Below are 13496 nucleotides of genomic sequence, written 5' to 3' on the forward strand. Positions count from 1 at the left end.
TCCAGTCAAGTGATGCTTAGAAAGTCTGGGATCCCATGAATCATAACAGCTATATTCTACACTGCGTTCCAAGGAAGAGAGAGAAAAAGAGTTCACAATAAAATTGGGTTGGAAACACCAGGTAGAGCAAACTTAGAGAGTCTGCATTACTGTGGGGGGATTTCTTGAAGACTTTAAGAGCTCCACAAATGTCCAAGCGGAGAGATGGCACGTGATATTTCTCAAACTTATACTTTTCATCTGTAAGGCATGATCCTTCCTTGGATCACTTTTTCAGAGCTGATGAACAAAGGGAACCTGGCTCCCTGAAGGGCATATTCCTAGTGTTCTGGAGGATGTGAGCCAGGACTTGTTCTACTCCTGTGGAAACTGTGGTACCCCACGGAGGGGCTACAGTGTGGTGGGCACAAAGTGGGTGGCTGTTATGGAGCGTTTGTGTGTTGATTAGGTGTTAATGGAGTCATAGTTGAGTCATGAGATGTTCCCATCATGGGACTAGTGTCCTTCTAAGAGGAGGAGGATATCTCAGTATTCCCCTCCCACGTGAGGTCACAGAGAGGCACCATCTGCAAGACAGGAAGGGGCCTGGGTAAGCTAATCAACCTTGATCTTGGAGTTGCCATTTCCAGAGCTGTGAGAAATAAGTCTATTAAGTCACCCAGTCTCTAGTGGTGGATTTTTTTGTTTTTATGGCAGACTGAATGAAAGCTGTGGCTCTGGACCTTGAACTGTGTGATCTCAAACAAATTCCTTAACCTCTCCAGACTTCAGTTCTCTCATTCATAAAGTAAAGATAAAAAGAACAAGTACCTAGCTCCATGGGTTGTTCTGCAGATTATATGCAAGAACTATGGCAAGCACCGGGTTGGGGTGAGCGCTCAGTGCAGAGCGAGCACCCAGTGAGGGCTGAGCACGCCGCTCAGGGTGAATGCCTGGTGCAGGGAGGGCAGGTGAGCACCCAGCACTGGTCAGTTCATGTTAACTATCTCAAGGGGAAGCAGCTGGCTATGATGTGGTTACCCCCCTCCACGGACAGCACTCAGTAATTTCAGACAGATGAGCATAAAGGAAGGCCAGAAACATCTGCTATTCTTTTCAATTTCACTCTCAGGAATCATCAGCTCCCTTGTGCCAGAAGCAAAGGTATACCTCTGCTCCCCTGGGGCAGACGGGCACTCACCTCCCTCCCTCCCTCCCTGTGTAAGTGGATGCATCAGTCCAACTGAGCAAGCTCTGAGAGGCCACCTTCATAATGAGATGCTATTTACAGTAAAACACCCTTCACTGGGCCTGGGGTGTACTCAACAATGGAGTGCTTGCCTAGCCCAAGACCCCAAGTTTGATCCCCAACACCGCAGGAAAAGACAAAAAAACAAAGAACACAAAAACAAAACAAACAAACAAACCTTTACTGCCAAATAAAGATGACACAGAAATAGCAAAGAGCTTTATTTTCCTATTGCTGTCCAGCTTCATGTAGCTATCAACAACCTGAGGGAATGTTTCTCTACGTCCTTTGGTTCCTGAATTGTTGATGCATCAACAGTCACAAACACTTCAACTTAAGGAGTAAACAAGTAGCTTTAGCTTCTCTTTAAAGGCCACTGGATCCCCGGGAGGGTGGCTGGCGTGCTGCCAGGCCCTGAGATCCTCACTGGGCGGGAGACGCCAGCAGGAGCTGGACCAGCACTTTTCTCCTGCAGCTCCATCCTCATCCCCAGGACCCTCCACAGACAACAGGGGAAGAAACTTCCATTTTCCTGTTTCTCAAAACCAAAAGCCTTAAGATCGACCAAACTTTCCAAATCAGGACACTTGCCAAGCCTTGCTGGGAACATAGTCATGTCCCCCCCGACCCCGGCTGTCGGTTTTAGGGCTCCACCGTCTTTCTGGGTGCTCCCCTCACCTGTGAAGACTGCCTTCCTCAGGAAGAATCAACAGAACTAGAAAACCTACCCCTATGAAAGCTGGGCCTCAGGCACAATCCAGAGACACGAACATAAACGGTACTGACACCTCACAGCCCAGGCTGTCCTCTGTGGCCACCCACAATCCCTGCCCACACCTTCCCTTCTGGACACACAGGCCCCATGGTCCTCAAGGACAAGTACCAAGAAGACCTCGAGCGCCTTAGGGGTGTTGGAGCTGCTGTGGCTCCTCAGAGGGCACCTGGGGCTGGCACTGCGGGCACCACCAGGTGAGCCTCTGGAACCCGCCTGGGGGCCCAAGGGGCTCCTTGAGGAGCTGGTGCCCAGCAGGACACTGCTCCTTCCGGTAGATCTGCGTGTGCTGTGGCTTGCCCTGGAACTTTCCCTGAAGCCAGCCCGTACTGAACTCCACCACGTGGTCCACCAGGGCCTCCCGGCGAGAAGCACTCAGGAGCGAGCCCAGAGAAAGGGGATGGATCCTGGCTCTGTACAAGGCTTCATTCTTAATGATGTTCCCTGAAACAAAGCAGGGAAAGGATGAGGAGGGACACGCAACAGGCCACAGTGAAACCACCCCAAAGGGAGCAGAGCTGGTGTGATGGCGGGGAGCACGAGCTCTGTCACACCGGGGCCTCCGGGGCAGGGCGGCAGGCTCCGCATCCAAACCCTCCCTCTGCAAAATGCATTTGGCCACACTCCCCCAAAGGCTGTTGGGAAGCAAAATGAAGTAACACATGTGGGTCCCACGTCACAGCCAAGAGGCTGCAAGAAGGGCCTGACACCTGACCGCCTGCACTGGAATCCCAGCTCGACCAGATCCTACCATATGGCCCTGCAGGTTCCTTGGCCTCTAAGTTTCAGTTTCCTCATCTGTAAAACAGGAATGGCTTTGCTGGTTTTTGTGAGCAGTCAGTGAGACTTCACCTAAGAACGCTGAGCTCAGTGGCTGGTAGAAACATGAACTGTTCCGATGCCTGTTCCGTGCAGAGTTAGGAGGTCTTATTCAATTATTTGTCTATTCCTGCCTCATTCTTTATGAAGCCAGCCTCAACCCCTTCTTCCAGAATCAATGCCTCTCTTCAAAATATCCCCACAGTTTCTCTCTTTAACCCTACTGGGCCTTTATTATACCCCACCTCATCTCAGGGGAACTGGCCTGGTTTGCTGAGCCTTTTTAAACAATGGCTGTGTTAGGCTGAGAAGGCAAGCTTACCAGAGGCAGGTGTGCAGTAGGTTTGGGGGAATGGATGAATGAAGTGACTGCCCTTTCCTGTTAGTGAACAGAGGACTCCCAGCTGCCTGCAGATCCTGGCCCCGTGCCTCTCTGTGCCAGGATGGCACTAGGCAGCGGAGGACACCAGGGGCACAGGCACGGCCCCTGCCCTTCAGGAGGTCACGCCCTAATGCACCGTCAGGAAGCATAGGCTAAGAATCCAGTCAGGGTACAAATTCTGAAGCAGAAGTTAGAAAATGCTTCTCTAACCACCTCTTGTTTTGGGGGCAAAAGGTAGTAACAGAGATTGAACCCAGGGGCGCTTAACCACTGAGCCACATCCCCAGCCCTCTTTTGTATTTTATTTTCAGACAGGGTCTCACTAAGCTGCTTAGCGACTTGCTAAATTGCTGAATTTAATCCTCCAGCCTCAGCCTTCTGAGCCACTGGGATTACAGGCGAGCATCACATGCCCGGCTCTAATGACTAAATACTAACTTATGAAAGAAATGTAATGCTAAATTACCAATCATCCATTTTACATCCTGAGATTCTGTGTAATTTTAAAGACCAGGGAAGCTAAAGAGATAAAGTCATCACTTCAAGACCAACAGAACTGTCCTCAGGACTCGAGACTCCCAGATGAATGACTTTTCCATTGTACGACTCTGAGGGGCTCCCCCCGACCCGTCAGTCATACCTAACCCTGAGAAGTATCTCTGGTTCAACAGTGTATAGCACACAGGCTGAGCCTGGCCCAGAGCCTCCAAGGCTTGTCCTCGATGGAACTTTTCAGACAAGATGTCACAGGTAGGTTCAACCACAGGAGAAGGGCTCCAACACATCTGGCAATTATAAAATGCCAGGAAGCCACCACCACCAAAGTGTAGGACCAACCTGGAAGAAAGAACAAACCACATGCACATGAGCTTCCACTGTTTCAGGTCACACTACGCTGCCACTCTGACGAACCTGGGGAAAGCCAGGCCTTGAAGAGAAAATGGACGGCTCTGTCAGAGTCACAGACATCACAGAGCTAAATGGAGTTGTTAGAACAAAACAAACACGTGGGTTTATTTTTTCTGAGTATCTTCTGTTCACAGAAGAAAACCTGAAAAACAGAACAGCTCAAAGGTCAGGGGGTCTGACGACCTAGAACACAAAAAGGGGGCTCACCAGTAAAGAACACAGAGAAATGGCTACAGTGAGGCTCTACCTCCAGCCCCAGGCTAGATTTACCAAAAAGACCCAATCCCCTGAGCTGACAGGGACAGAGCACGAAGTTATAAATGCTGATAAAGAAATGATGGCAACCTCAAGGACAGCTAATCAGAGCAGAACTGCCTCCACATCTGAAGGGGAAGATCCCTGAGCCCATGCCTTGGATGGAGTGAGTGTCCCTGGGGAGAGCTGGGACCAGGAGAACCTACTCTCAGTGCCCAGGAAACCATTCCAAGAAAAGATACATACCCAGCAAAAATCATACCAGCAATGGTTTCAATGGGGGAGATGGGGAGGAGGTGAAGAAGTGAGCAATGGAATTCTGTAACAGGTGCCATGGGACATCAGTCAATGGATCGTGATTATGACAGTGCACCAAGAACCATGGCGCCAGGATCAGGAAAGAGTTCTTGAAATAAAAGATATCCCTTTTAATGTTATTTAATGTATAGTTATAATATAATGATATTAATTAAATTCAATAACCTGGAACTGAAAATCCAAATCAGCTTGACAAACTCTGAAACTGGGGTGAATATGATAGAAAATTATTAACAAGTAGAAATACTCTAAAAGATTGATCTGAAAGGTGGGAAGAGTAAGCAAAAACAGTCTTAATTTTTATGTTAGTAAAATCTGGATGGTTAGAGCTGCAGTGGGGCACAACCATAATGCCAGCAACTCAGGAGGCAGAGGCACAAGGATCCCTAGTTTGAGGCCAGCCTGGAGATCGTGGTGGGATCCTGTCTCAAAATAAAAGAATTAAACAGGACTGGGGCTGCAGCTCAGTGATACAGTGCCCCTGGGTTCAATCACCTGTATTGCAATTAATAAATAAGTAAAAACTAAAAAAAGACCCTAAACTCCAAAACATTTGGAAATTAATTAAGAAACAGTCTTCTATAAAGAAAGATTATATAAAGCAAGTATTATTTTCTTCAAAGACCAAAAAAGAGTATAAAACTCAGGCAAGCCTAGTAGGGAAAAAAAAGGACAGAGCCAACCATGAAATATGAACAAGAAAAAGGAATTGACAAGAGGGTAACAGAAGAGGACAATACGTGTTCACTCTGTGACCACCAGGGTGAGCTCTGGAGAGAGCCTGTTTCAGGGAGAGCGGTCCAGGTCCCCCAGCTTGTGACTAATTCCAACCTAGCACCTTGACAGGTGTGGCCGGCAGGGAACCCAGCTGGGGCCCTGAGCAAGCTGTCCACTCAGCAGAAGCCTAAAAGCAGCTCTTCCCTCTGGCTGCTCCTGGGTGTGTATAAAGCCTGAAACTGCAGCTGCTTTTTGCTGCTGGCCCAAGGAAACAACCCAGGAGTGGCAATGTGCAAAGCCAGGAGAGTGTCAGGAACAGGAGGCAGGACTCAGAACCAGCCAGCTCCAGAGAGCCTCCCTCGGACCTCCTGAGCTACCTGAGCTGCCCAAAGCATCCTGTGGGCCCTACATGATACTGTAAACGAAGACAAAGTCTGGAACCTAAAAGCAAAATTTGAAAATAGAAGAGTCAGGAGGACCACAAGTCTGAGGCCAGCCTGGGCAATTTAACATGATCTTGGCTCAAAATACAATAAAAAGGTCTGGAGATGCAATAAGTGGAAGAATGTTTGTTAGCAGGCATGAGGCCTTGGGTTCAATTCCCAGCACCACCACCTAAAAAACCCAAAACAACAACAACCAAAACCCTTCAGGTGACTCTGGAGTAGACGGGACCTCTTTAGTCAGAGGGAAACTTAGGAGTGACCAAGAAAAACACTGTTGACTACATAAATAGTAAAAACCCCAAATGTCAAAAAGCATCATAAACATAGTCAAAGGCCACCAGAGAGCCTCAAACAATAGAGGCAGCACATATCACAGAGGCTACCAGACTGAACGTCCACGAGCTTCAACAAATTGATAAAAAGAACACAAAGGACCCAAAGCTATCGGGAAGGCAGCCAAGCCAGCGCTTCTATACAGCCCCGAAAACTTGCAGGCACAGAACGTTCCTTGTCTTCACCAGCAACTCCCCTCTGGCACGAGCCCCAAGGAAATAACCCTAATCTTGGAGCTGGCTGCACAAAGTCATTTTTCTCAACATTCATAGATTAAAACCTGGGCAAACCTGTCCCTAAGCTCAGAGAGCAAGAATTGAGGCATGAAATGCTCTTCAGAGACCATCTGCCCTCAAGTGCCACGTATGTTGGAAACTCCCCTTCTCCAGGCCACCCCAGGGAGTCACGATCTCCCCGTCAGGTGCAGACTGCAGCCTACTTCCCAACCTGGGTAAATACCACAGCCTCTTCTGCCTCCTGAACAGCAGGTGCTAGGGTTGGCCATCCACCTGGGCGTGACCCCCCACACCCAGCACCACACTCTGCCATGGTGGGGACCTCAGGAATACTGCAGACCCTGCCAAGAACCCCGACATCCACATCATTACCTGGGCATAGGATCCCTCCAGTCACCTCTCTTGTTGGCTTTCGTGGCTCTGGAGAACTCATTCACCCAGACACTGCCAAACAGACCGAAGCTGACCTGCAGCCACCGCGGGGCTCCTGTTGCAGGGCCATCTGCCCCAGGAACACTGGGGTCAAGCTCCACGGACAGGCAGGATTCATCAGAGGTTTTGAGTCTGCTGGGCCCCAAGGCTGGCTCTGGGGCCACAGTCTCTTCCTTCCTTGCTCCTTTCTGTGGAGGCTCTGGAAGTGGGCTGCTACCAGGGGACCCCGATTCTTCATCTGGATCAAATCTAAGGAATAATTTTTTTCCATGAACCTAGGAAAAAATGAACATGGATCTAAGCTTTACGGACCCAAAAAGGAGCTAAGGGCTACACAGTTACCCAACTGCCCACTGACTCCTTCTCCTTGCTGTGAAGCCGCCCCACTTTACCTTGGTGGTAAAGTGCTGGTGTTAATCCTTAGTACAATAATAAATAAACTATTTGTTAAACCTTCCTCAAGGTCAAAACACTTACAGTCAAAAAGGGCTGGTCAGGATGTCCTTGTACCCTCTCCAACCATGCCAATTTCTACTATGCTTCTTTTAAATGCCAGGACACTGCAGTCACTTCAATTCACTAATCATTGACTGAACTTGCAGTGTGCCTGGCGGTGGGAGACTCCAGTCCTTCCCTCTAAGGGCTTCATATTTAAAAAGGGAGATAACATTTCACAGCTGTAATAGTAGAAGCAACCAGGTGTCCACCAAGAGATAAATGGGTAACACAACACGGTATGTCCATAACGGAACAATGTTGCATTAAAAATAAAAGAAATTTGGGGGCTGGGGTTGTAGCTGGGTTCCATCCTCAGCACCACTAAAAACAAATAAATAAAATAAATCTAATAAAAGAGTTTATCTAAAATTTTTTAAATAAATAAATATTTTTTTAAATGAAAGAAATTCTGACACGCTACCACATGCAGGAAGGTTGAGGACACTGCGCAAAGTGAAACAGTCACACAAGGACAAATGCTCCCTGACTTCACTTCTATGAGGCATCCAAAGCAGTTTAATTCCTAGGGGCAGAAGGTAGAATGCGGGTTTCCAGGGGCTGGAGAAGAAATGGGGAGTCAGTGCTTAATGGGTTCTGAGTTTCAGCTAGGAAAGATTTAAAAAGATCTACCCAACAATACCATGAACATAATTAACTGAATACTGAACCACACACTTATAAAAGGTTGGTTAAGATGGTAAATTTTGTAATGTGTTTTTTTTATATACAATAAAAAGAAAAAGTAAGATACACACCAGAGACTAGGAGAACATGGAAAGAAGAGTTGGTGAGCACAAGAAGGTCCACTCTGTGAGTTACCAAGAGGCCCAGCAATTCCAGACCCATGGGAACTGAAACCACACACCCACACGAACACTTGCACATCAGTGTCCACAGCAGAATACTCCAATTATCCATCAGCTGATGAATGGACATCATCAATCATAAAATGTGGCATACCCATGTAGTGGAAGCTATTCAGCAACAAAAAGGAATAAAGTACTGATACCTGCTATAATATACATGAATCTGACATCATATTAAGAAGCCAGTCATCAAAGAAACACATACTACATGATTCCACATATATAAAATGTCCCAAAGAGGCAAGTCTACAGAAAGAGAGTAGATTAGTGGTTGCTGAAGGCTGGGGTAAAATGGGGTGACTGCTAAAGGGCACAGAGTTTTTTTGGGTGTAACATAAATATTCTGGGGCTGAGGGTAGAGCTCAGTGGTAGAGAGCATGCCTCACATGCGAGAAGCCCTGGGTTTAACCCCCAGCACTGCCAAAAAAAAAAAAAAAAAGATTAAAAGATTCTAAAACGAATCAAGGAAAACTCAGTAAATATACTAAAAACTACTGAATTATGAAGTTTAACTTGGCAGACTGTGTGTTTTGCAAATTATATCTCAATAAAGCTGTTATAAATTTTTTTAAATGTTTTTTTAGTTGTCAATGGACCTTTATTTATTTATATGTGGTGCTGAGAATCAAACCCAGTGCCTCACCTGCTAAGCAAACACTCTACCACTGAGCTATAACCACAGCCCAAAGCTGTTACAAATTTTTAATTGGTGGGTTGGTTAAGATTCTAAGTATGGGGCTGTAGCCCAGTGGTAGAGTACTTGTGTTGCATGCATGGAACACTGGGTTCAATCCTCTGTACCACATAAAAATAAACAAATAACATAAAGGCATGCTGTCCACCTACAACTACAAAAAAAAAAATTAAAAAATAAAAAGTCCAAGTAAGCTAGTGGCAGAGCACCCGCCTAGCACGAACAAGACCCTGAGTTGGATTCCCCAGCACCACAAAAGAAAAAAAGTCAAAGTATGTAGTAACATTTGATTCCTAAACCCATCTCCAACCCACGGAAATGGGTGGAATACAGACATCAACAGCCATACAAGGACTGCCGAGCTCTGAATGTCCCATCACAGGAGCTGCATGAGTCACCTTCTGAGTGTGCTATGAGCAGTCAAGACAATTCCTACCCAGAAAGCAGAGAGCTGAAGAGGAAGGTGTCAGACAAACGGCTTGCAGAGTAGAACCCATCTTGTTTACTCCCCGTCCCTCTTCCTGTCTATAATTCCTTCTCAGACTGAAATGCCCATTTCCCCGAGTCCATCTAAATCCTCCAGTCTTCAAAGTTCATCCTCCAGGTGACAGGATGCCCCCTACCTGAGGTCCTCACTGGGCTCTTAACCTTGAGCTCCACTCCTCCCCATTAAGCACCGCTGTCAGTTTCCCTGTGGAGATACAAGTCCTTCCTTCCTCATCTGGTTCTGCATTCCTCAGGGACAGAACAACAGACGGTAGGAAAGAGTGCTCCTGAGAGCCCCATTAAGCAGCTCCCCAAAGCCACCTCCTCGGGCCTTTCTTGGGTTCCCACAATACAGATTCTGCCTCAGCTTGCTGCGAAACCAGCTCTGGGTCCACCTTCCAGCACTCTTGCCGCACATCCTTCTGTCCACTGCCATTTGCTAATCTTCTCTGAGTCCCAGCTCTGTGACAAGCACTATGATAAATGTGGGAGTCCAGAGACAAGGGACCACACCCTGCAGCTACAAACCTCCCATGACAGTCTGTACAAAGAGACCACAGCCCGGAGTTTGGAAGACCTGGCTCCACAATGTGGATAGTTCTCTGAAACATGTAACTCATGGGTGAAGATGGAAGGATAAAGTCCACTTGCCGTAGCGGCAAGCCGGTGCCTCGTCCCCACGACTGAATACGACTGAATCAAACACTCTAAAGCTAAGAGACTTGCTTAAGAGCTCCCAGCTAAGCAGCAACACAGTCTACTGGGTTTACTCTGTGGCCTGCAAACATTTACCCTGTGCCTCCTATGTGCTGGGTGTCCAGCTCAGCACTCAGGACACAAGGTTTATCCGTCTCCTTCACACCACAAGCAGCACAAATTCAGGAATAGGTACAACAGGAGGAAGTTCAGGTGTCCTCCTGGAGAAGAGTCTCACCCAGCGTCAAGCTTCTCCGAGGACAGATAGCCAAGTATAAGTCAGAAACAGACTACAAATCACCATGGTAAACTGAGAGGGCAATTAGGAGAAAAGGGAAGACCTGCTCATGCAGGGGAGCAGCATGTCAAAACCCTGGGCAAGAATGACCAGAGCTGGGGCAGTTCAGGATGATCAAAGACAGACTGGGGTGGGTACAAAGGCGAGAGAGGCATGTAGGGGTCAGATCACAGAGCCAGTGAGCCGCCTGAAGGAATTCTGACTCCTGCTCAGGAAAAAGATGGACGGTTTGAACCCAGACCTACAGCAATCCTCTTTTCTTTCATCCCCACTGGCACAAGGATCAAACTTGGTTCCCAGCCCAAAGCTGAACATCAGACACAGCTGGAATAGTCAGAATGTCTCCGGACTCTGAATGGGGGTCTCCAGCTCATGCCTCTGTGATCTTCAGAGCCCACCGTCCACGTAATGCCCACTTCTGGCTGGGAAACGTCAGACTGAAAGACCAGGACCCATGTGGAGTCGTGCAGTGGTTGTCCAGGGCCAATGGGAGGGATAGCATGAGACCTCTTGGGGCAGATTCCAGGGGAGGCACAGGATGGGCTAAGGGAGCCTGACTTGCAGAGGATGCAGAACTCACCTGGGTGTCCTGGAGCCACAGAGACTGAAGGGTGGCAGGGTATAGCTTCTTACTGCTGCCCCCTGTCTTGACCACCTGCTGGCCCACAAAGGGAGAGATCAGATGGTGAAATTTCCTCACAGATGGTCCTTCTGGCATCTCTGCAGGCAGAAACAGGCAGAAGAGACCTTAGCTCATTCTCTCTAGCACTCCTCATTCTCCCTCCCTGCTCTAAATAGCCAGTTTCTGCCACAAACTTCAACAGTCTATATGGTCAAAGAGAGAGCATAACAGGGGCAGGGACCCATCAGAGGAAGAAAAGCCACAGAAGGGTGTGGGCCCACTTCTCAGGAATGAGTTCCCAACTCCTCTTGCCTTTTCTTCATTCAGCACACACTTATAAAGCACCAACAGCGTGCTAGCCATCACATCATGGGTGCCACCCACTTCGGTGGCCACCTGGGGAACGACCCTCATTGCCTTCTACCTGGACTGTGCGCTCCTAACTCAACTCCAGCTCTGTCCTCCTCCCCCTCCCCACTTCCCAAAACAATCACTCCAACCCTCTGCTGCTGAGGGAGCCCCCCACTTTTAGGAGACAATGGGACTTGGTCCTCCTGTGACCAGCCCTCAGGTAGGGGAGATGTGCATGAGATCTGCTCAGTCCTGGGGGCGAGGGGCGGCCACAATGCAAAGAGCGCCCAGAACCAACAAGTGCAGACACTGGCCAAGCCAGTTGAGAGCCGGGAGAGGCAGTGCCCAGCTTAACTACAACAATTATCCCTGACCACCACGAAGCAGCATTGGTTCCCTGCAGTGTCTTGCAGGCCATTTGTGACCTTCATCCAATCATCCAAGTTCACTGAGATCCCCCTGTGTGAGGCAGTCTGAGTGTTCTGCACATCCCATCCTCACCCAGGGCACTACTAACCCACCTGTTTCCTCAGCACAAGTTATGTGCTGTAAGTCATGGTGAAAATTACGCAGGTATCTGGCAGGTGGCAGCTATTACTTCGGTGATTCTAACAAAAAATTCAAAATATTTTTTAAAAATTGAATATGCCTCTTACATTCCAGGAATTCTCATAACCTCCTCAGCAGCACATTCCATAACATGCATCTTAAAATCCGTGACACTTTATATTCTCTGAAAGTGATAATGTTCCCCCTACTCAGACCCTCAAGGGGAAACTGCTGGGCTGGAAGTCGGCTTGCCAGACACAACCGACCTTCACCAGTTCTGAGCCCGGCTGCCTCCTACACAGAAAGCTTCCCCAAAAGCCACCCTTTGCAAGACACCCACATCTTGAATCTCTCAGCTCATGGACAGGTTTAAGTATTTTGATGGAGGAGAAGTGGCCGCAAGATGAGAACCGAGGGCCCCTTCCCGCAGGACAGTTACAGCCAGGTCGCCAGGCTGGGTGACAGGCGAGGAAGGGGAATAAAAGGTCTTCGCTGCCGTTTCCAAGGCAGTCTAAGATGACTGCCTTTCCAACTCTTTACGGGGTTCGGGGGAGAAGGGGGCGCAGAGACTGGAATGAGGGTCCCTGGAACTCCCGGGACAGAGGCGCCATGGTCAACACGCAAAAGGAAATGAATCCGGCCAGGGCGTGGGTGCCTTTAAGAGACGCTTCTCAATTTTTCCGTATCTGCGTTTTCACAGTCACGCACCTACAAGGCGCAGGAGCCAGACTCGGGCCCAGAGGCCCGGGCACCGGCCGGGCAGGAAGCCGGGGGCGGCGCGGCCCCGTCCTTCTACTCCACCTTCCGGGCAGGCGGCGGTCCAGGGCTGGACTCCTCGGTCGCGGTAGGCGGCCCCTCGGCCTGCCCCAGCTCCGCGGCGCACACGCCCGCCCCCTCGGTCTCTGCGGACGTGGGCGGGGAGGACCCGCGCCCCGGAACTGGGAGGTCCGCTCTGGGGGCGGGACGGGGGCGGGGCTCTGCCGTGGGGGCGGGGCAACCCCGCCCCGGGATGGGCGTGGCGCTCTGCCCGGGAGCGCGGACTCCGCCCCTGGGGTGGGCGTGCTGCTCGGTCCCGGGGGCGAGGGGCGGGCAATTCCCCCGGGAGGTGGGCGTGGAGTTATGTCCTGGGGGGCGGGCCGAGCCCCCGGGGTGAGCGTGCACCTGGGCCCCCGTGGTGGGGGCGGAGTCTCCCCCCCCCCCCCAGCGGAGTGTGTGTGCTTGGAGTGTCTGTCTTGGGGGACAGGACCTCTTCCCTGGATTGGGGGCGCCGGAAGCAGGGCCGGTGGCAGATGGACAGGAGTAAAGAGCAAAAAGCGAGGTGGAAAAAAGACAGATTCTGGAATTGAGAAAGCAAAACACTCTTAGCACATTTATTGTCTCATAAGGACAGTTACAGAGAAAAGTCTTGAGCTCCGAATGGGACAGCCTTTGAGTGGTTCAGGCCTTGACTCAGGCTAATGCTGTAATAATGGGGGAAAGGAAACAGATTGTCAAGAAATTCCTATGAAGTTTTTATTTGTGTTTTTTCAGTGCTGGAATTCAACTCACTGCCTCAGGTAATGCTAGGTAAATGCTCTCACACTGAGATA

At 49.5% G+C, this 13496-nt stretch overlaps 1 protein-coding gene across 3 annotated transcripts; it reads right to left on the reverse strand.

Annotated features, from left to right (window-relative positions):
- Positions 1 to 1420: 1420 nt before the first annotated feature.
- Neil2 (nei like DNA glycosylase 2) lies at positions 1421 to 12825 on the reverse strand. Of its 3 annotated transcripts, none has more exons than XM_026398863.2 (5): positions 12616 to 12825; positions 10966 to 11105; positions 6788 to 7122; positions 3842 to 4038; positions 1421 to 2444 (listed from the first exon to the last, which is right to left on the reverse strand). In XM_026398863.2, the coding sequence occupies exons 2-5, from the start codon at positions 11101 to 11103 to the stop codon at positions 2131 to 2133; spliced, it is 984 nt and encodes a 327-aa protein (XP_026254648.2). In that variant the 5' UTR covers positions 11104 to 11105; positions 12616 to 12825; the 3' UTR covers positions 1421 to 2130. The 3 variants fall into 3 exon arrangements, with proteins under 3 accessions (XP_026254648.2, XP_026254649.2, XP_026254650.2); XM_026398864.2 differs by having other exon boundaries at positions 12248 to 12825; XM_026398865.2 differs by lacking the exon at positions 12616 to 12825 and adding an exon at positions 11880 to 11943.
- Positions 12826 to 13496: the final 671 nt, after the last annotated feature.

Source organism: Urocitellus parryii, chromosome 14 (genome assembly GCF_045843805.1).
Source record: "Urocitellus parryii isolate mUroPar1 chromosome 14, mUroPar1.hap1, whole genome shotgun sequence".
In the NCBI taxonomy this organism is placed as follows: Eukaryota; Metazoa; Chordata; class Mammalia; order Rodentia; family Sciuridae; genus Urocitellus; species Urocitellus parryii.